The 18,525-nt window shown below is 50.6% G+C and overlaps 8 protein-coding genes across 8 annotated transcripts; 5 read left to right on the forward strand and 3 right to left on the reverse strand.

The window, feature by feature from the left end:
* Nucleotides 1-252: 252 nt before the first annotated feature.
* Nucleotides 253-1,493, forward strand: M438DRAFT_267350 (alpha-1,6 mannosyltransferase subunit; the record flags this gene model as incomplete). The annotated part of the gene is made up of 3 exons (XM_029900177.1): nucleotides 253-1,168; nucleotides 1,225-1,418; nucleotides 1,473-1,493. 3 exons carry the CDS (start codon nucleotides 253-255, stop codon nucleotides 1,491-1,493), a joined length of 1,131 nt encoding a protein of 376 aa, XP_029763562.1.
* Nucleotides 1,494-1,981: 488 nt separating this feature from the next.
* M438DRAFT_342560 (mannose-1-phosphate guanyltransferase) lies at nucleotides 1,982-3,859 on the forward strand. Its single transcript, XM_029904786.1, has 5 exons — nucleotides 1,982-2,077; nucleotides 2,142-2,185; nucleotides 2,241-2,387; nucleotides 2,443-3,281; nucleotides 3,338-3,859. The coding sequence occupies exons 1-5, from the start codon at nucleotides 2,071-2,073 to the stop codon at nucleotides 3,393-3,395; spliced, it is 1,095 nt and encodes a 364-aa protein (XP_029763563.1). The 5' UTR covers nucleotides 1,982-2,070; the 3' UTR covers nucleotides 3,396-3,859.
* Nucleotides 3,860-4,126: 267 nt separating this feature from the next.
* On the forward strand, nucleotides 4,127-6,015 carry M438DRAFT_342562 (uncharacterized protein). Its single transcript, XM_029904787.1, has one exon. It carries the CDS (start codon nucleotides 4,303-4,305, stop codon nucleotides 5,782-5,784), a length of 1,482 nt encoding a protein of 493 aa, XP_029763564.1. The 5' UTR covers nucleotides 4,127-4,302; the 3' UTR covers nucleotides 5,785-6,015.
* A 735-nt stretch (nucleotides 6,016-6,750) lies between these two features.
* Nucleotides 6,751-8,932, reverse strand: M438DRAFT_342563 (Actin/actin-like protein). The gene is made up of 6 exons (XM_029904788.1): nucleotides 8,665-8,932; nucleotides 8,563-8,609; nucleotides 8,351-8,497; nucleotides 7,500-8,291; nucleotides 7,364-7,441; nucleotides 6,751-7,296 (listed from the first exon to the last, which is right to left on the reverse strand). Exons 1-6 carry the CDS (start codon nucleotides 8,681-8,683, stop codon nucleotides 7,210-7,212), a joined length of 1,170 nt encoding a protein of 389 aa, XP_029763565.1. The 5' UTR covers nucleotides 8,684-8,932; the 3' UTR covers nucleotides 6,751-7,209.
* On the reverse strand, nucleotides 8,916-11,654 carry M438DRAFT_342564 (uncharacterized protein). The gene is made up of 3 exons (XM_029904789.1): nucleotides 10,304-11,654; nucleotides 9,184-10,250; nucleotides 8,916-9,132 (listed from the first exon to the last, which is right to left on the reverse strand). Exons 1-3 carry the CDS (start codon nucleotides 11,497-11,499, stop codon nucleotides 9,062-9,064), a joined length of 2,334 nt encoding a protein of 777 aa, XP_029763566.1. The 5' UTR covers nucleotides 11,500-11,654; the 3' UTR covers nucleotides 8,916-9,061.
* A 752-nt stretch (nucleotides 11,655-12,406) lies between these two features.
* M438DRAFT_352228 (PLP-dependent transferase) lies at nucleotides 12,407-13,946 on the forward strand (the record flags this gene model as incomplete). Its single annotated transcript, XM_029906779.1, has 4 exons — nucleotides 12,407-12,553; nucleotides 12,607-12,905; nucleotides 12,961-13,582; nucleotides 13,659-13,946. The coding sequence occupies 4 exons, from the start codon at nucleotides 12,407-12,409 to the stop codon at nucleotides 13,944-13,946; spliced, it is 1,356 nt and encodes a 451-aa protein (XP_029763567.1).
* Nucleotides 13,947-14,423: 477 nt separating this feature from the next.
* Nucleotides 14,424-16,518, reverse strand: M438DRAFT_289899 (UEV-domain-containing protein). Its single transcript, XM_029901695.1, has 2 exons — nucleotides 16,397-16,518; nucleotides 14,424-16,344 (listed from the first exon to the last, which is right to left on the reverse strand). The coding sequence occupies exons 1-2, from the start codon at nucleotides 16,448-16,450 to the stop codon at nucleotides 14,725-14,727; spliced, it is 1,674 nt and encodes a 557-aa protein (XP_029763568.1). The 5' UTR covers nucleotides 16,451-16,518; the 3' UTR covers nucleotides 14,424-14,724.
* Nucleotides 16,519-17,365: 847 nt separating this feature from the next.
* On the forward strand, nucleotides 17,366-17,867 carry M438DRAFT_342567 (uncharacterized protein). Its single transcript, XM_029904790.1, has 3 exons — nucleotides 17,366-17,427; nucleotides 17,499-17,580; nucleotides 17,633-17,867. The coding sequence occupies exons 1-3, from the start codon at nucleotides 17,413-17,415 to the stop codon at nucleotides 17,764-17,766; spliced, it is 231 nt and encodes a 76-aa protein (XP_029763569.1). The 5' UTR covers nucleotides 17,366-17,412; the 3' UTR covers nucleotides 17,767-17,867.
* The last annotated feature ends 658 nt before the right edge of the window (nucleotides 17,868-18,525 follow it).

The raw sequence follows: 18,525 nt of genomic DNA on the forward strand, positions 1-18,525 counted from the left end.
CCTGTACGATCTCTTTGATCAAGTTAAGGAGGTACCTCTCGCTCCTGCCTTTTACACAGTCAGAACCACTCGCAGCGGAAGGCTGCTCGAGTTATGCCCAGCTGTCGATAGCCCTAGGATCTGTACACAATCCGTAAGTTGTTCAAGTCCGAGAATATCCACCTCTCCAGACAATCGCTCTTTCCCTTCTTGTTGTATCATCATGTGTGACTTGATCGCAAACTGATTGTGCCTTCCTCTTCAGCATCCACAATGGCCGTCGCACGATCTCTCCGCCGCACCAATCCCATCACGCTGGTCTTGGCCGGCCTGCTGAGCATCGGCTTCCTCATCTTCATTTTCTCATCGACAGACGCTGGCCCAAAACTGCATGTTCCAGGTGCGCGACAACTGCTCAAGTCGAAAGATGCAGCTTCCAACGCCCTTTCGCCGCCGTCGCTTCCCTTCTTCAAGTCGAACCTCAAGGCTGGCGAAAAGGCCCCTCCTCCGCCAGTTGTCCACTACCACATGAACAACGTCACAAACTCCGCAGACCCCATTGGCAACCGTGAGAGTGTCCTCATCCTGACTCCGCTCGCCCGCTTCTACGAAGAGTACTGGACCAACCTTGTCGCATTGAACTACCCTCACGAGCTGATCAGCTTGGGCTTCATCATTCCCAAGGGTCGCGAAGGCAATGCAGCAACCGCTCAATTGCAGGAACAGATTGCCAGAACTCAGTCAAGCAGCAAGCGCTTTGCTTCAATCACCATTCTTCGTCAGGAAGACGAGCCTCCGCTCACCTCTCAGTCAGAGCACGATCGCCATGCCATGTCCGCCCAGAAAGAGCGCCGTGCCGCCATGTCGCGCGCCAGAAACGCTCTCCTTTTCACAACCCTTGGACCTACCACATCTTGGGTCCTCTGGCTTGATTCGGACATTGTCGAGACTCCTCACTCTTTGATCCAAGATCTGGCCGCTTTTGATAAGCCCATCATTGTTCCCAACTGCTTCCAGCGTTTCTATGACAAGGAAAAGGGTGCCATGGATGTCAGACCTTATGATTTCAACAGCTGGATCGACAGCAACACTGCCCAAAACTTGGCCTCGAAGATGGGCCCTGACGAGATTCTGCTTGAAGGTTATGCAGAAATGGCCACATACAGAAGTTTGATGGCATACATGAGCCGTATGTTGACAATGATTGACCTGAGACGGAAAGGCTTGAGCTAATAAAATATACAGATCCCGGTGGCAACCCCAAGGATATCGTCAACTTGGACGGTGTTGGTGGAACCGCATTGCTCGTCAAGGGTGATGTTCACAGAGATGGCGCCATGTTCCCGCCATTCCCCTTCTACCATCTCATCGAGACGGAAGGATTTGCAAAGATGGCTAAGCGCCTGGGATGGAGCAGTTGGGGTGTTCCCAACTACTTTGTAAGTGTTGAGCAATTATCCATGCAAGACTGCAAGGCTAACTCTTCCCTTCAGGTATACCACTACAACGAGTAAATTGCATGACTGTGGGAATATATGGGATACAAGAATATGGCAAAGAGTTTTCAATCGCATACTTGATGGCGCGGCGTTGAAGGCGCATTAACCCAGCCAGGGGGTACTACATACAAATTTAGACGGGTCGACATATTCGAGTCGGACAAAAACAGAGAGACTTTCACAGATTTCCACAGAATCGCAAGCACGTGGTGTCAGTGGGCAATCGTCTTTCAGCTCATGCTCGTGAATTCAGGAGAAGCTAGATCTAGGTCGTGTTCGTGTCATCAGGAGAGGGCTGCCGTTGGGTCGAAATTAGAAGCAAGGAGGCGGAGGGCGGGCAAGGGTGGGATGGCTCGCCAAGCGTCGGGATGTCGAGGCAGCTCGGGGCCGTGTCTTCGAGCCCCTGGTTTGACACGCTGTTCACAGTTAAAGCGCCTACAGCCGTCGTCAGCCCCTCGTCTCTTGATCCTTCTCGAGAATTGTCTTTTGTAATTTCAACAACCTTCGCTTCTTACCCTTCTTTGACCAACTCACGTCAATCGACACTTGCTACACTTACTCTAATCAACAACTCCCCCACACTTAATTCACCATGAAGGGTAGATTCACCATCATGTCCCCTCAATGCTTCAGGAAGACCACACCACTGACAAAGCGATGCAGCTCTCATTCTTGTCGGCGGTTTCGGCACCCGTCTGCGTCCTCTTGTATGTATCTCCCTCACTCTACTAATCTACGAGCAATGCTGACCTTCACTTGCAGACCCTCACTCTCCCCAAACCGCTGGTCGAGTTTGCCAACAAGCCCATGATTGAGCACCAGGTCGCTGCTCTTGCTGCTGCCGGTGTCACCAACATTGTCCTCGCTGTCAACTACCGCCCTGAGATCATGACCGCTGCCCTCGCAAAGGTACGCACTCCACGCTCAATCTCGCTCAATCGCGCAACCCCTGACACATGCACAGTACGAGCAACAATACAATGTCAAGATCGACTTCTCAGTCGAGACCGAACCTCTCGGCACCGCCGGACCTCTGAAGCTCGCCGAGAAGATTCTCGGTAAGGACGACACTCCCTTCTTCGTGCTGAACTCAGACGTCATCTGCGACTACCCCTTCAAGCAATTGGCCGACTTCCACAAGGCCCACGGTGATGAGGGTACCATCATTGTTACAAAGGTCGAGGAGCCTTCCAAGTACGGTGTCGTTGTCCACAAGCCCAACCATGCCTCGCGCATCGACCGTTTCGTTGAGAAGCCCATCGAGTTCGTCGGCAACCGTATCAACGCCGGTATCTACATCTTGAACCCCAGTGTTCTCAAGCGCATCGAGCTCCGCCCCACATCCATCGAGCAAGAGACTTTCCCCTCAATGACCAAGGACGGTCAATTGCACTCCTTCGATCTCGAGGGCTTCTGGATGGATGTTGGTCAGCCCAAGGACTTCCTCTCAGGAACTTGCCTGTACCTCTCGTCCCTCACCAAGAAGGGCAGCAAGGAGCTCACCTCGACCTCCGAGTCATACATCCACGGCGGTAACGTCATGATTGATCCCTCAGCAAAGATTGGAAACAACTGCAAGATTGGTCCCAACGTTGTCATTGGCCCCAACTGTGTGATCGGTGATGGTGTCAGACTGCAACGCTGTGTGCTACTTTCAAACTCCAAGATCAAGGAGCACGCCTGGGTCAAGAGCACAATCGTCGGCTGGAACAGCGTCGTCGGTCGCTGGGCTCGTCTTGAGAACATTTGCGTTCTCGGTGACGATGTGACAGTCGGCGATGAGATCTACGTCAACGGTGGAAGGTATGCATACACCACTCAATCCTTTCATGATATACTCCAACTAACGTCCCTCTCAGTGTCCTCCCTCACAAGACCATCAAGGCCAACGTCGACACCCCTTCAATCATCATGTAAAGACGTCGTTTGCTTTATACCAAGTACGGAGTTTGGGAAATATGTGACTTTTTCATTGATGAGAAAAGAGAAAAAAGCGCGATTGCATACGAAGAGACAGAAAACTATCTTCACTATTGGGCAGGGCACATCGGTCACAGGGAGGCGAACAAATGTGGTGTATCTTTTTCCGGACTCCACGAAATGGCGTTGTTGTTGTTCGTATCTTGGTTTTCTTTTTTTCCAACATGGAGAGGTCAGAGGTCCATTTATCGAATCTGTCTTCTATTCGGATTGGACTCTCTGCAGCCTTTTGTTTCTTTTCTGCCTATATCGAAATGTACATTTGCTTCTCCTTGATTTGTTGTGCTCTTGGTTTGTTGTGCTCGATGCTTCAGTTCTGTTCAAGGGTCCACTCCCGACCACCAAGGTCGTGGGCACCGTGCATCGACTAATCTTGGCAGGGGGGGTTCGTATTCTGTGCCTCGCAACCAGTCGACGCCTGCTATATTCATCTTACAACACGAGCAAACAAATGATGGCCAACACAACACTTCCTATCAGCTCTCTGGATGCCCAAATTTCTATGTGTAGATCCTCTTGTCGCCCGTTCAATATAGTAGGTCATTCGCCGGGCACATTTCCGTTATCAGAATCCAGTGTGCCGTAACCGTTCGTGAAAGTCCAACGTTCCAGCCTATCCAGGAGAAGAACCGTTGCTACTACTTGACTCTATACCAAGAATGAATAGGAGAAGTTATCGAACACTTTTTCGACGAAGCACATTCTCATTTGTATCTTTTCCTTCATCTGCCACGTCACTTTTTCAACAGCAACAGCAAGCATCAACATCTATCGGTTTTGGCGGTTCCACGTTTGTTCAACTCTATCTGGTGTTTCTTGCCGACATATTGAACATTGAGCAAATATGCTTCTGAACACTATACTCCCCTGGACCTTGCTGGCGCCAGCTGCCCTGGCCATCTCAATCGACACTCATCTATCAACTGAGACCACAGTCTTCTGCTCCACAACCTACGGCAAAACACACCTATCCTCAATACCAACAACCACATCAATATCTCCGACTACAATCGAGCTATCACCAGTAGTTCTTCACAACAGCACAACCCTCACAAAAACCGTGACGCCAAAACCTTTCAACACATTGTTCAGCATCTTGACCACAAAAACAAAATGGGTCACTTCAACACCGGTGAATGGGACGTTCTATACCACCAAGACGAAATTCGGGACTAGTACTTTTTGGCATCATGCTACGACTACGAAGACGAAGACGGAGTTTAGGTATTTGACTTCACGGACGACCGAGTGGATTGCCGCGCCTACTGGATTCCTGCCTGTGAGGAACACTACTTTCGCGCCTGCTGAGGAAGAAGGACAGCAGAAGAGGGATTTGAGTCATCCTCATGCGGCAAGAGCGTCTTTCAAGATTCCCAAGCCTGAAGTCGTGCGCCCCACTTCTGGCAAATTTGCTGTAGAGGTGGGATGTAAGCAAGAAGTCAGGGTCCATACGACGGAAGTCTTGTTGTTGACGGCGACGAAAAGGGCGACTGTGACGTTAAGACCGGAGACTGTGTTTAAGAATAGGACGGTATATGGTACTATTACCAGTACTGTTTTTATTCTTTCTTTTCCCTCTTCGTCGGCTTCTTCGTCCTCACCTTCATCGATGCTGGCCAGGGAGGTGACGACGGCAGCAGAATCGGCGGTCCAAAGTACAGCGGTGGCATCAACAGCTGCTTCGACAACATCAAGATCCGCAGCATCGACCTCTGGCTCTTCATCCGCTTCATCAGCTTCAGATTCTGCATCCTCAACTTCTGGATCCACAGTATCGTCCGCAGCATCATCAACCTCTACAACCTCCTCATCCACAACCCACCCACCCCTCCCCACCGGCGCAAACGGCATCGCAACCTCCCTCGCCCACACGACCACAACACCCTACACAATAACCTTCACCTTCACCGCCACTTCCACTTCAACCACAACACTCACCCGCCACGCAACCACCACTATCACATCCCACTCCGCCTGCGCTACTTCTAACTTGCTTTCTCAAACTTCTAAGAATCGCAGGATCAATGGTGTCAGTATGCTGGATGGGGGAAGAGTTGAAGAGGTGGAGGTGAAGACGGCGGGGGAGTGTTGTGAGCAATGTATGGGGAGGGATGGGTGTGTATGGGGGGTTTGGGAGGCTAGTGGGGGAAAGGTTGGGGCTTGTTATTTGGTGCTGAAGAAGAACAGTGGAGTGAAAGAAAACGAGAAAGAGAAAGGGGTTTGTGACAGGCAAGAGCAGAAGGGATTTTACGGGTATAGAGGTGGCAATGGAGAGGTCAGGTATGTGGTTAGTAATGGGGTTTGCGGTATGTTACAGGAAGCATAGTTGGGCTATTGGGTTCTGGCGAAACATGAGATTTGGATGGCGTCTTTGACTTTTCTTTCTCCCTAATCTTCCTGTTTCTTTGCTTACTTATCATGGTCTTGATGAATTGTTTCCAATGCACGTCGTCTTCCTTTTTTCTTCGCTGTTTTCTGGACTTTAGAGCATTCTTCACTTTCATAACAACGAGATGTCGTCACACCATGCATCGTCGCTTGCCAGAATCGTCATCTATCCCTGTCAATCAAATCAACTATCAAATCCCAGCTTTTCGGTACGATCCCATTGCCTGTTTTGACAGAATGAAGCAGTAGACAGTCTCCCCAAGGCTAGTGACTGAGTTGCCGTTCCATCCTTGTGGACACTAATTCAGTGTGATGGCAGAAGATAGGACAACATGCAGGTCTGTGGTTTTTCTCTCTCTCTCTTTCTTTCAATTACTGCCTGAAATATGAAAACGGGCCAGCTAATCGATTAGAAGAAAGAAGTTGGTTGTTGACCAAAGAGATTCTGAAGCACAATCAGAGGTTCACCAACCTCTTTATCTTGTGTCTTGTAAATTTATCGAGTTGACGTGTTGGCTTGTGTGCAAAACAGTATCGCAGTCGACCATATCTTCAAAGGCAAGCACTTTTTGTAGAAAGTCCATGAAATCCCCAAGAAATCTATCCGCCGTCTCTCCTGAGCAATCAGAGTAACATGGTCTTTTGAACGATTCTTTCGTCTTACCCCCTCCTTTCAGATTTCCGGATATCACTAGTATTCGAGATGTATCGGTGACCTCCCCTTTGCTCTTTACGCCTTGATCTAGCTCCCCCGGCGACGAAGTTGGCACATCTGACAGAGGCGGCGTAGCGAGATCTGGTTTCTGTCAGGTTACGCGACAAAGGCTCTGCGTCTTAGACTTCAGCTGTGATAAGGAGAGTTTATCCTTGTTGACCGTGTTTCTGCTTTGAGAACCTGATACTAGGGCTCTGAATATGTCAAGCGTAGGTGGTGGATGGTCTTCCATAATCCATCTACACAATCTTCCATCTTTCCTCCACGATTAACTCGCTGTTATCCCCTTCCCTGTTCTCTGATCCTCTGTCCTCTGTCCCTCTCCTGTTTTGCTACACAACACAACAATTCCAAGTGGAGCATATCATCAGATTCATATCAGCACGCTTGCAAGTCACTGCATGCAAAACAATAGATCAAAAGCTGTAATACCTCTTCCCATATCACTTTCGAACCACCTCACTTTCTTGCTGATCCTGCCTAACCATTTGCATCCCGATATTATCACGAGTCTTCCACTTTTTGTTACTCGCAATGGTGACTGCATGGAATAAAATGTACAATGTGGTTTTTGTATTGAATTTGTGATTTGATGGAATTTCGTTAATTGTTGATGATGTGGTGCTTGGACTTCTCGTCTTCTCTTCTTCATCGAGCGCCCAACTTGTCCAGGGCACGGGCACCTTGTTCTTGCCACTCTGCCTTGGATATCCACATGCTTTCCTTGTCGGCCATCTGTTGATATTATTGTCAGTATTGCAATCTGGTGGTTACAGATATTATTAGGGGTTTCACGACTTACAATGTTTGCGAGAACGGCACCACCCAAGAAGACCATGTGCCTTCTTCTCGGCGGGTCTTCTATCCTGACCTTGAATTTCTGTTTGACTCTCATCAGCGACTGCAAATACGATATCCAACATGATGCTGTCTCTTACACTCAATCTCTCGGGGTTTCCTTGCAAGACTCTGGTGAGCCAAAGTTGCTTGAGCTCCTTTTCCAATCTACTGGGAAGACCGGGGTACATGCTGCTACCACCGGACAAGACAATGGCCTTGTACAAACTTGATCTGACATCGACATCTGCAGCTTGAATGGTGTTGAAGAGGAATTCGGCGATACCGGGTTGTTCGACATCGACGAGGTGAGGTTGGAAAAGACACTCGGGAGCTTCGAAACGTTCAGAACCGACACGGATGACACGGCCGTCGGGGAGGGTGTAGGATTCGACGAGCACGGTGGTGTCTTCGCTGAGTTGCTTGTCAAGGGCGAGATCGTACGAGACGTAGCAGAGCTTCTCCTTGATAGCACGGACGGTTTCGAAATCGGCGGTTCTGTTCAGGGCGTAACCGCGGCGGGTGAGGAGGGAAATCAGGTTGCGTGTGACGTCTCTTCCGGCGACATCGAGTCTTCGGGTAAGGTGGTTGAGGACGGTGCTCTCATAGACGGGGACGATGTGGGTGACACCATCACCGCTGTCTACGACGACACCCGAGGAAAGACCCTGGGCGTAGAGGGCAAGCACGGCTTGGATGGCGACATAGACGCCGCCAAAGTTGTAGCGTTCGAACATGACCTCGGCCATCATCTCGCGGTTCTTCAAGGGGTTCATTGGCGGTTCGGTGAGGAGGATCTTGCGGCCGGTGGGGTCGACCTTCATCTTCTCGAAGAAGGTGTAGTCCCAGAGATGTTGCATGTCGTCCCAGCGCTTGACGATACCGTTCTCCATCTATATGCAGTGGCGTTAGTTTCGGTGTATATCCAGCTATCTTGTTGAATGTATCGTACGGGATAGGTAATCTGCAGCATTGATCTGGCGGCGGCTGCCTCGTCACCGCACATGATGTCCTTGAGCTGAATGTCCAGACCAGCCTGCTCTTCGGTACGGAGGATTGGACGACCGACGATGGACGGGTACTGTTGCTCGGGGAAGTTCTGTATAGCGGCGACATTTCAGTATGGATTGATCGGTATATGGAAGTGTATCGCAGTCGTCGTACCTGACCGGCGTAACCAGCCTTGAGGAAACCCGTTCCGCCATCGAGCACTGTCTACGTGTCAGCGCATTGAACATGCTGGGCAGAAGCTGCATCTGCGCATACCAATGGGCACTTCAGCCATCTTGAATGTCTTGTGTGAGTGGAATGCTTGGGATCAGGCAGCTGCAGTGGACAACTCCTTGAACGAGCACCCCGCGAGATGCAGTGAGTGCAGTGTCCACAGCCCGCCGAAGCCAAGCCCCGGAAGGCACGCGTCATGTTCCCGACCGCTCCGCTGACCGGCAGAATGTCAAAGCTCCTGCCTCACCGCCTTAAGACACAGCTACTAGAGTATCACTCATGAAACAATACAACCAGCTTGAACCTCTTTCGTCAGCCATATACATGTTGCTACTTCTGCTGCCTAACCTTGCAGCATTCTTCAACTCCACGATCCAGTCCCTCTCACCATGCAATGCTCTCTACAAACGTCATGTCTTGGAAATAATCGTCATGCCCATCAATGTCTGGCTGCCATCATCCTGGCCTTTCTGCCCTTTGGTTCCTTGCACACATCGCAGAACCATTTGACTGAGGTTTGTGTTAGCTTTTGCATCAGACTCGACATATCAGAGGACTCACCATTATCACCTGGTACTGCTCGCAATCCTGTACATCCAAGATGGAACCATTCCATCGGGCAGTCATCATTGTCGCATGCAATCATCTCACCGAAGCTGCCTTGACCACAGTAACAATACTTGGGTTCATCGGGATCTTCCGCCTCTTCGATGTCCTCGTCGTCCACGGCTTGTTCGACCTCTTCAGCTTCGACTTCGGCTTCGGCTTCGGCTTCGGCTTCGGCTTCGGCTTCAGGCTCGACTTCAGCTGGCTCATCTTCCGGTTCCTGCGACAGTTCTGTTCGTCTTGATGTCGTAGTTCCTCTCGATCCGTTTCCTCGTTCGCGTCGGTTTCGGGATATGGTCGTAACTCGAGGAGGGTAACTTCTTCTTACCGATCTTCCATGACCATCATCTTCCGACATGTCAGATCCTTTGCTATCATCACGGCGCCTGTCCGCATCCGGGCTACGGTTGAAGCTGGCGATCTGCTTGAGGATGTGCGCTCCGCTCCCACTCTTTCTTCTTCCACGACTTTTCCTGTCGTGTGCTGACCTTGAGTGGTCCGGTGTACCACTGCCACGTGAGTGTCCAGTGTGGAGGTGTCTACCCCTAGTTCTTGACACGGCCACATCTGGGAAGGCCTCTGTGCGTGGTGTAGATGTGACAGAACCTCGTCCTGGGCGGACATCCAAGTGTGCATCTTCCATTGTCACGTCTTCATTCTTCAACGGCTCTGGTCTGTGTCTGTGCCTAGTCGTCTCGGGTTCATCGATGTTCATGCCATCTTCTTCCACCTCTTCCACACTCTTCTTGGCTTCTTTGGATACAGACAATGATGATATGTCCGTGTTTGAAAGTCCGTTGGTACTACCATTTAGGGACTTGTTGTCCGCGACCGAGGCTGGGCGGCTAACTTCTTTCTCTGGAAGCAGCGAGTGTTGCAGGTTCGATGTGGAGTTGGAGTTTTGACGCATACGCGAGGAGGGAGGTCTTGAGATTGTTTCGGGCTGCAGTTGTGCGCTTCCCATCACAGGTGATGAGTTGTTGAGTCTTGGTGAGTTCGCCGTCTGGTTGAGTGCCGGGTTTCTGTGGAGATTGTTAGTAGGTGGTTAAACTTCGAGGAGATGAACGTCGCATACCTCTTCTTTCCAGCACCAGTACCAGGAGCAGGACCTGGCTTCTTCTTTTTCGTCGGCTCGACTGCTGGTGTCGACCTTGGGGTTGTGTTTCCAGCACCTCTGGCCGTCTTGGCTGCTGTGCTCATGTTACTTGCTGAACGCTCCATAGCAGGTGCACCGAGAGCAGTGGGACCCTTCTCGACCTTTCGTCTTTTGGTTGTCGCAGCGTTGGCTATGCCATTGGCGATTCCCAAGCCGCTAGCCTTTGGCTCAGCATCGGCATTCTTTCGGGACTTTGCAGTTTGCGTTCTCTTTGTCGGACGATCATCAAAGTCAGAATCGACCGCATGACTACGATTTGTCTTTTTCGTCTCGCGTCTTGCTTCTCCTCTTGCTGCAGCGATGTCTTGGTCGTGCACGGCAGCTGCTGCGGCGGCAAGACTGCTTGTGGCAGCGACGTCTCTTCTGTTGCGCTCGTTCTGTGTTGTTGCTGTCTGCTTTTTGGCGCGATTGTCTTGGTATGCCCAATGTGTCAAGCTACCCAAGCGCGACTCTTCGCTAATCTCGTTCTCGATGTGGGGAATGACGCTGTCGAGACGAGCAAGCTGCTGAGCGAGGGCGCGATTTGCTTCTGCCATGACAACATTCTTTTCGTCGAGGTTAGTGATCATGTTTCCAATGACATGGCGGAGCGATTGGAACTCGGATCGTCTTAGGTGGTCGGCTTGTTCGTCTTGTTGCGACTCGAGGTCATCGGCAATGCGTTGGTCGAAGGTGGTAGGTTGGTTGCCATTGATGACAGAGCCAGCGACACTGTGAGTGGCACTTGGGGGAGCTGTGAAGGATAGCAGTCGCGGTGAGGAGGGCTGGTTGCGAGACAGGGGAGCAGGCTTGTTTAGGATGCTGGAAGTGAGAAACTTCAAGGCTTCTGTAGGACCATAGACTTTTGCTTCGACCTCTTTCATCAAGGTGATATGACGCTGAACTTCGCGTGGAAGAGCAGCGATCGAGTCGGCAAAGTATTGGACTGCGGGAAAGAAACCCGGCGGGTCGGGATCTTGCTGGTCATGGTTGTTGGAGTACTGGCCGAAGGAGCGGGCATAGTAGTTGATGGGCCTCGAGGTTGAAGTGCGAGGTTGACGTGCAGACTGGCGACGACCGGTGTTGGTGTCGGTGGTGGCTATCGAGGCCTTCCTCACAGACGACGTCGGCGGCATGGCGCTTGTGAGTGCGGCGCAGTGCGACGGTGGGTTGGTCTGGCAGAAAAAAAGCTGTCGTCGGGGTTCAGAGGAGTCAAACAGCGTGCTTCGGCATGGCAGATGTGGGTGAACAAGAAATGTATGTCGTTAAGTCAAGGTGGTGGGCAGAAAGGGCAGAGACGGCTTTGTGCAATTGCTTTGGCTGCTGCTGCTCATGGCTGCTGCTCTGTCTCCGCCTTCGCGAGTAGCGTCGGCCACAGAAACTCCGATCAAATCGCCCTGACTCGGCTCGTCCCCGGCTCACCGCCTATGACGCATCGTAAATGCACCTTCCTCCAGCGCTTCCTGACCATTTATTCTTCTGCCTGTTCAGCTGATAGGTATCTATCCTAATTAGCCTATCAGCTGCGATTGCCAAACATTGACACCGCCGCCTGCTTTATTTCCCATAAACATGGCAGCAGCAGCAAGCCGATTGTGTTCTGCGATACCGCAAATGGGAGCCTATGTTTACAGCTGCGGTCTATTCTTCTATAACCCGCCCGGACTATTATTCTATTGACCGAAACAACCTTCACGGCTATACTAACCTATATAGTTGAGGGGTATGCCAATCAGCGGCTCACTTCTGCAGCCGTCGACGCCCTGTATGATTCACCTCGCTTCATGCATGCCGATACCGTACGTTGTTGCCTGTATCTCTTCAGGTACTGATCAGTCGTAAGGCGCGAGGTATGTATATATACCCTCAGGTATTCATCACAATTATGAACTTCAGCATCCATCAGAATCAGCCACAGCAGAACTCTCACATCTCCCCATCCAACCTTAACTTAATCTCCATCTTTCGTCATGTTCTTCGTCTACTTCTTCTAGAGCTAGAGCATCCATTCTCTCGTCTCTGCTCGACATTGGTTCTCTTAACATGTCAGGCATGGAAGGTACAATCTCAGAGCGCGGCAGAGCGATCGCTCAGACCAGTTTAAAGGCTCGTCTGCAGCCACTCCTGTCCGACCTTTACGATGCCAGAGACAATCCCGGTGGCATCGTCGACATGGGCACAGCTGAGAATGTAAGTCAACATCGCACTACACCTCCACCAAAACCACTCACACATTATTCCAGCACATCATGACAAAAGACGTATCAGACTTCGCCAACCGTAAGATCCGTACATCCTCAAAGACATTCACCTACGGCGAAGGACCATGGGGAAGCAAGCGCCTACGCATAGCAATGGCCGATCACATGAACAAATACTTCCACCCTGTCTCTACAGTCCAACCCGAAGATTTGGTATTCGCAAACGGCATCACATCACTCTGTGAGTTGTTCGGCTATGCGATGGGGGAAGAAGGTGATGGTATTTTGATATCCAGACCTTGTTATCAAGCCTTCATTGCCGATTTCGGGGCGAAAGCGAAGTACGCTTTAATTTCCACACCTCGCTTGAGCTCATGCAGAGACTGACAAGTCCAGAATCAAATGTGTTTTCGTGCCCAGCGATGGCATCGACCAATTCTCTGCCGAGATAGTCGAAGCATACGAAACAGCCCTCCTCAGAGCCAGAGCAGAAGGCACAAACGTTCGTGCTCTTCTTCTCTGTAACCCACACAATCCTCTCGGCCGATGCTATCCTCTAGAAACGATCAAAGCTTTGATGCAATTATGTCAAAAGCATCGCCTTCACCTCTTGTCAGATGAAGTCTATGCTCTCTCCGTCTTTGACAACTCCGACCCAGCCGCTGTTCAATTCACCTCCGTACTCTCCTTTGACAGTACCCCTTACATCTCTCCCAACTATCTCCATGTCGTCTACGGATTCTCCAAGGATTTTGCAGCTGGTGGATTACGTCTCGGTTGTATTTACTCGCGCAACACTGCATTGATGGATACAATCTCCGCCATCACGCAATTCTCTTGGTCCGGACCCTTGAACCAACTCTTCGCTGCTGAGATGCTTGAAGATACAGAATGGTTGGATGAGTTCTTCACCAAAAGCCAAAGTGTCCTTAAAGAGAGGAATGAGAAATGCAGAACTGTGCTTGAAGAATACGTCATCGAATATGCCCATGGTGCTAATGCTGGATTCTTCCTTTGGGTAGGCCTTTCCCCTCATCCATCCCCCTCCTTATTCTGTTATTCCTATCTCTCAACCAAATACTGATGAAACACAGATAAACCTCCGTCCCTACCTTGACCTCTCCACCCATCCAGATGGAAAAGAAGCAGAAAACGCACTAGTAGCGAAAATGGAAAACGAGAAAATCTATCTCACGCAAGGAACGCTCTTACAGACTGAAGAGATAGGGTGGTTTAGAATCATCTACGCACAGGAAGATGAAGTGTTGGCAGAAGGGTTCAGAAGGTTGGTAAAAGCTATTGGAGCGAAGAAAGGTCAAGAAGGACCCGGCGGAATTGGAAGTAGTGATTTAGACAGCATGGAAAGGAAAGGGAAGAGATGATACATAATTATAACGATACAAGGCTTGCGACTTCTAACCGCCATCTGTTGAGATATGACTGCTTTCCCACGCCAACGAAAAATCTAAAGGGTGGATTTCGATGTCCCGCCTTTCCGATTGTCCCAGACTACAAGATTATTCTGGTGGCTGGGGGAGGTTGAGTGTCAGGGTGACGCCCTTATCAACCATTTTCAACATAAAATCGATGATAATGTCACAACCGATCATTTTTATATACTTTGATCACTCATAACTGACTTCGATGGATACTCTTGAAGTGTTTGATGCTGACTTGGCATAATAAATATTGTTGTCGTGGTGTAAAATGCAAATTCATGTTTTGAATTCCGCTTGTTAGGGAGGATGGTATACATCTGCCACAATCAACGCGGCACTTGCAGGAATAGCAGTGATGAGGAAGAAATTAATGACGTAGATTATAGAATCAGGAAGCCAAAACACACATCCCTCGCGTATGGCGGAAAAGTGGCAGTGACGACTTGAGCGGATAGTCGTTCAAACAGCTGTCACAATGCATGATGGGTTTCGAAACTGCCACTGGGCCCAAGGAGATGATGTCGAGTATTGCTCTCACTGGACGACGGACTGTCGCTGAAAACAATCTTGCATCTTGACAGTTGCACAACAGCGTGTCGCCGTGATCAGGAAAGTCGAAGTGACACAAGTCTTGAAGATACTAAAGGAAGAAAAAGGAGATATATTCCTTCAACAGGTCGTAAGCTATCTCAAGCCATCTCTCCCATTTCCTGCATCATCACTAGTACCCATACCCATCCTCCCCACCCATCCCAGCCCTACTCTCTCCAACATCCAACCCCAACCCCCTCGCCAATTTCCTACTCAACGCCATCTTCAAGAACAACTCTCTAGCCAAACCCCTCGTCATTTTAATGAATGTCTCTGAACTCACCCTTCCAGCTCCCACAGCGCGCTGTAAACACCACAATGCTTCTCTGATGGCAGCTTCGTCGGCTTGGAGATTCCAAAGTTGAGTTGCGGCAACGGTGGGAGCGACAAGCACATCATCGATGGGTGGTTGTGGTGTGCTTTTTGATTCGGCGATGACGCGGTCGCAAGATGAAAGTGCTTGATGGAGGATATGTTCGTTGCTGGCGAGGGTGTTGTCCAAAGCTGTGAGTTGTGACAATTCAGAGTTGAGTCGCGAATGCGCTTCTTGGAGGGCGATGGATTGAGCGTGTAGAGGTGCCAGAGCAGAAGTGGTTTGATTTACTTTCTGATGGATTTGGGAGACGAGAGATTGGGAGAGGAGGTGGAGGAGGTGTTCTTTTTCCGGGTTTGGAGGGATAGGAGGGGCGGAGTGAGAGGTTGTTGTTGATATGCTGACGTCGAAGGGGTCACTAAGGAGGTCTTGGGCTGGCGCAGGTTTTTGGGGCGGTGGCTGTTGGTAAGGTGCATGTTGAGGTGCATGTTGTGGTGGGTATTGTTGTTGAGGATGCATGTTCAGGGGCGCCTGCTGGTAGTGTTGTTGTTGTGGATGTTGTTGATATTGCTGAGGATATTGCTGCTGGGCAGGACGCATGGGTATTTGTTGTTGCTGATGCTGCTGCGGCGGAGGCAATGGCGGCGGCTGCGCGTATCTCTGGGTAGGTGTGTGTGTATTTGGAGTCAGAGGTGAGACTGGACTCTGCCTGTATTCTTGCTGCAGCTGATGCGGCAGCGGAGGGGCCTTGGAGTATCGCTGAGCTTGTGGTGTCTCATAACCATTGCCCTGTCGCAACTGCGGAGACTGTTGACCTCGTTCGTGAGGCAAAGGGGGCAGAGGAGGTCCATCGTTACGATATTGGGCAGGCGAAGCAGAGTGATTCTGCTCACCAGGCTTCGGAGGTCTTGGAGGTGGGTTCCCAGCAGGCATTTCTACAGGCTGAGATTGTATAGGTCGAGGCTGCTCTTTCGGTGGAGGTGGTGGGCGCTGCATTGGAGACCGAGGCTGACCATGCTGTGGTTGTTGAGGTGGCCTTGCAACGACCGGAGGTTCTCGGGCAAAGACATCTTGAAGGAGACGAAGGAAGTCGATGATATTCGGGCGCTGATTGACAGACCAGTCGCGTAGATAGGGATGGTAGACTCGTCCGTCAACACTGACGTGCTGGCCCGGTCGAATGGCCATGCCATCACCTGGTATCACAAACACCATGATACCCTCAGGGTCTGCAGGATAGGCATGCGGTAGCCATATCGTCACGGGGAATCTGTAGACTGTGCCGCGAAAGTTGACAGGGAGTGTGCCTGACAGTCGTAATAACAGCGCTGGCTGGCCGGTATTATACGTATAGACATCAGTTCGTGGCGACAAGGAGGGATAAGCTGATAGGGCGGCGACACTATCACTATAGGCGCGTTGTGCATCATGGTATTCCTGGTTATGTCAGTTCACTGGTCGTTGTTGGGAGTTGGGCGAGTCTCGATACATTCAGGAGAACGCTATACAGCCATTGCAGCAGCTGATCAGGCGATCCTGCCATATCCTTCACTTGCGAATGGAGGGTTTCCCTCGGCGACTTGACAGCTCCGTAATTGCAGCAAGTCGTTGTTGATTGCACGCGACAGACAGCTCTCGCCCGCTGAAACTCTCCGTCATCGCGGGGCAGGCGCGCCAACACCAAGCACGAGCCTTGCCGGATCGCGGCTGCTTCTCCTCACGCCTCCAGACCTTCTTTTGACGTCTCTCTCCTCTACCATTCACCACATTCACGACTTTGACAGATGACGTGAAACATACGCTGACTGCGAGTGCTCAAAAGGCTAGTCGAGGTGACTTCTAATCGCGAATGCTTCTCAGAAATTTTGTCTTATGTGCAACCAACAATATCGGCAATATCTGTGCCTCGACTCTCCTGTGAGCTTTCTTTCTCTGTTGCACGGACACCTGGTGTTATAAGTTGTAAGTCGCTAGAGATGTGAGCCAAAGCAGGAGGTAAGTTTGCTGTTTTATCCTGCCCTCTCTGCCAATTTCAACCTATATCCCCAGTACTTTTGCCATCTGTCATTGCCCAAGCACTTCCTTGACCATGGCCTCCCAGCACATGAACAGTGCGTTGAGGGATAATAGGAATCAGAAAAAGTACTCCGTAGACCAACACAGCTTCCCACTCAAGATTCCAGGCTGTCTCTCCGATGAGCAAAGAGCCCGCCATCGACATCAAATATTATACAATTCCACACGGCATATCGTATCTGGCCTGATTGGCAAGCTGCATACCCGATCACTGTTCCTGCTTCTGATCTCCAGCGGTTGCTCAGATCAAGGATGCTTTTTCCGCAAGTCATTGTCAGTTATTAGATCTGACAGATGATCGACAAGCAAACATCAGGGTTGTCGGCGGCATCATCCAGCACGTGTAGTTCGTTCTTGGGAACGAGGATCATTGTCAAAGCACGTCTCGCCATACTTAAGCTACTTGAGCTGTCCCTTAGGAAGACTTCGATGTCCTACAAGTCCCTGCTGATTGAAAGGTTGAGTTAGGCAACACCCCTTGACTCTGCGGCCGGTACAGCATGACATATCCGTACCTTCCATTGATGCCGCGGAGATTGGCCCATCTCCTGATCGTACCTCCTACACGCACGTCTGGCAGGAGCATAAATCAAACCGCTAAATACTATTATCAGACATGGAGTGCAGGAGAATATGCTGGGGTTCTCACCGAGAACAGACCGATCAGGATTCAGCCGTCCCCAGGTCATGCGTAGGGTTGCCGTGTCCTTCTGCCTGATCCGGGACAATGGTGCCGGTATCTGTGGAGTCGTGGGGAGCGGGGCCCGGGGGCTCCGCAAGTAATCCTACGCAACCTCACTGCGCCAGCGAGTTGCGTAGTATATTCTCGGATGCTTTGTCGGCAAATTCGGTATGTGCCTCCTGGGACCGATTCCATACCGCTTTCATCTCTTCACCGTAGGATGCGACAGAAGTCCACTCTTGACTCTTGTCAACTTGGCAAGGTCTCCATCCGACTCTGGGCAGTTTCAAGGCTGCAATTTCCTCCGACATTACTATGCCCTAACACCGACACGATGTCTGACCGCAAAGCACATAGGGTCACGCTTAGAAATGATCACTTCACCAACTCGATGCACCTACAATTATGTGCACCCGCGGCCTGCACCGTCTTGCAAGTCCGGTTCAACACCCGACGTTTGCCGATCGCTATCAGCACAAGCAACATCAAACATCTGTATTTCTCGAAGCATAGCAGAACCCGCCATGAACGATGATCCCTGACAGCCGGAAGATGAAAAGTGGTTTGTGACAGGTTGAGAAGACCTGATACCTCCACATGCTCCGCGCTACCTCCATGTGCCTCCACGAGATGTCAGAGGCATATCCTAGACGATCAATCGGTTACGGCTTTCAATAACCGGTCTTTACCATTTACCTTTGCAAGCTCAATGACGATCCCCAAAACATTGCAGCAACTCTCGCGAAAATCAATCCTTCATCCTGGTTTAGGGCGTTATCTTGCAATTCAACACGACCTTCGGATCCAGTTTTTTCTCTCGGTACAAACTCCCACCAGTGACAAACATCTGTAACCGAAGA

The sequence above is a fragment of the Aureobasidium pullulans genome (genome assembly GCF_000721785.1).
Source record: "Aureobasidium pullulans EXF-150 unplaced genomic scaffold scaffold_3, whole genome shotgun sequence".
Taxonomy (NCBI): Eukaryota; Fungi; Ascomycota; class Dothideomycetes; order Dothideales; family Saccotheciaceae; genus Aureobasidium; species Aureobasidium pullulans.

Excerpts from the sequence above, each read along its gene's own strand:
- M438DRAFT_342560 (XM_029904786.1), top strand. Across the intron at positions 2,388-2,442 it reads TGACCGCTGCCCTCGCAAAG|TACGAGCAACAATACAATGT; the intron begins GTACGCACTCCA and ends ACACATGCACAG. Across the intron at positions 3,282-3,337 it reads ATCTACGTCAACGGTGGAAG|TGTCCTCCCTCACAAGACCA; the intron begins GTATGCATACAC and ends CGTCCCTCTCAG.
- M438DRAFT_342562 (XM_029904787.1), top strand. The coding sequence starts at position 4,303 with ATGCTTCTGAACACTATACTCCCCTGGACCTTGCTGGCGCCAGCTGCC.
- M438DRAFT_342563 (XM_029904788.1), bottom strand. Across the intron at positions 8,292-8,350 it reads TGCTGCAGATTACCTATCCC|ATGGAGAACGGTATCGTCAA; the intron begins GTACGATACATT and ends CACTGCATATAG. Across the intron at positions 7,297-7,363 it reads GTGCCGTTCTCGCAAACATT|ATGGCCGACAAGGAAAGCAT; the intron begins GTAAGTCGTGAA and ends TAATATCAACAG.
- M438DRAFT_342564 (XM_029904789.1), bottom strand. The coding sequence starts at position 11,499 with ATGCCGCCGACGTCGTCTGTGAGGAAGGCCTCGATAGCCACCACCGAC. Across the intron at positions 10,251-10,303 it reads ACTGGTGCTGGAAAGAAGAG|AAACCCGGCACTCAACCAGA; the intron begins GTATGCGACGTT and ends CAATCTCCACAG. Across the intron at positions 9,133-9,183 it reads AGCAGTACCAGGTGATAATG|TCAAATGGTTCTGCGATGTG; the intron begins GTGAGTCCTCTG and ends CACAAACCTCAG.
- M438DRAFT_289899 (XM_029901695.1), bottom strand. The coding sequence starts at position 16,450 with ATGGCAGGATCGCCTGATCAGCTGCTGCAATGGCTGTATAGCGTTCTC. Across the intron at positions 16,345-16,396 it reads TGTATAGCGTTCTCCTGAAT|GAATACCATGATGCACAACG; the intron begins GTATCGAGACTC and ends TGACATAACCAG.
- M438DRAFT_342567 (XM_029904790.1), top strand. Across the intron at positions 17,581-17,632 it reads CAGGAGCATAAATCAAACCG|CGAGAACAGACCGATCAGGA; the intron begins CTAAATACTATT and ends TGGGGTTCTCAC.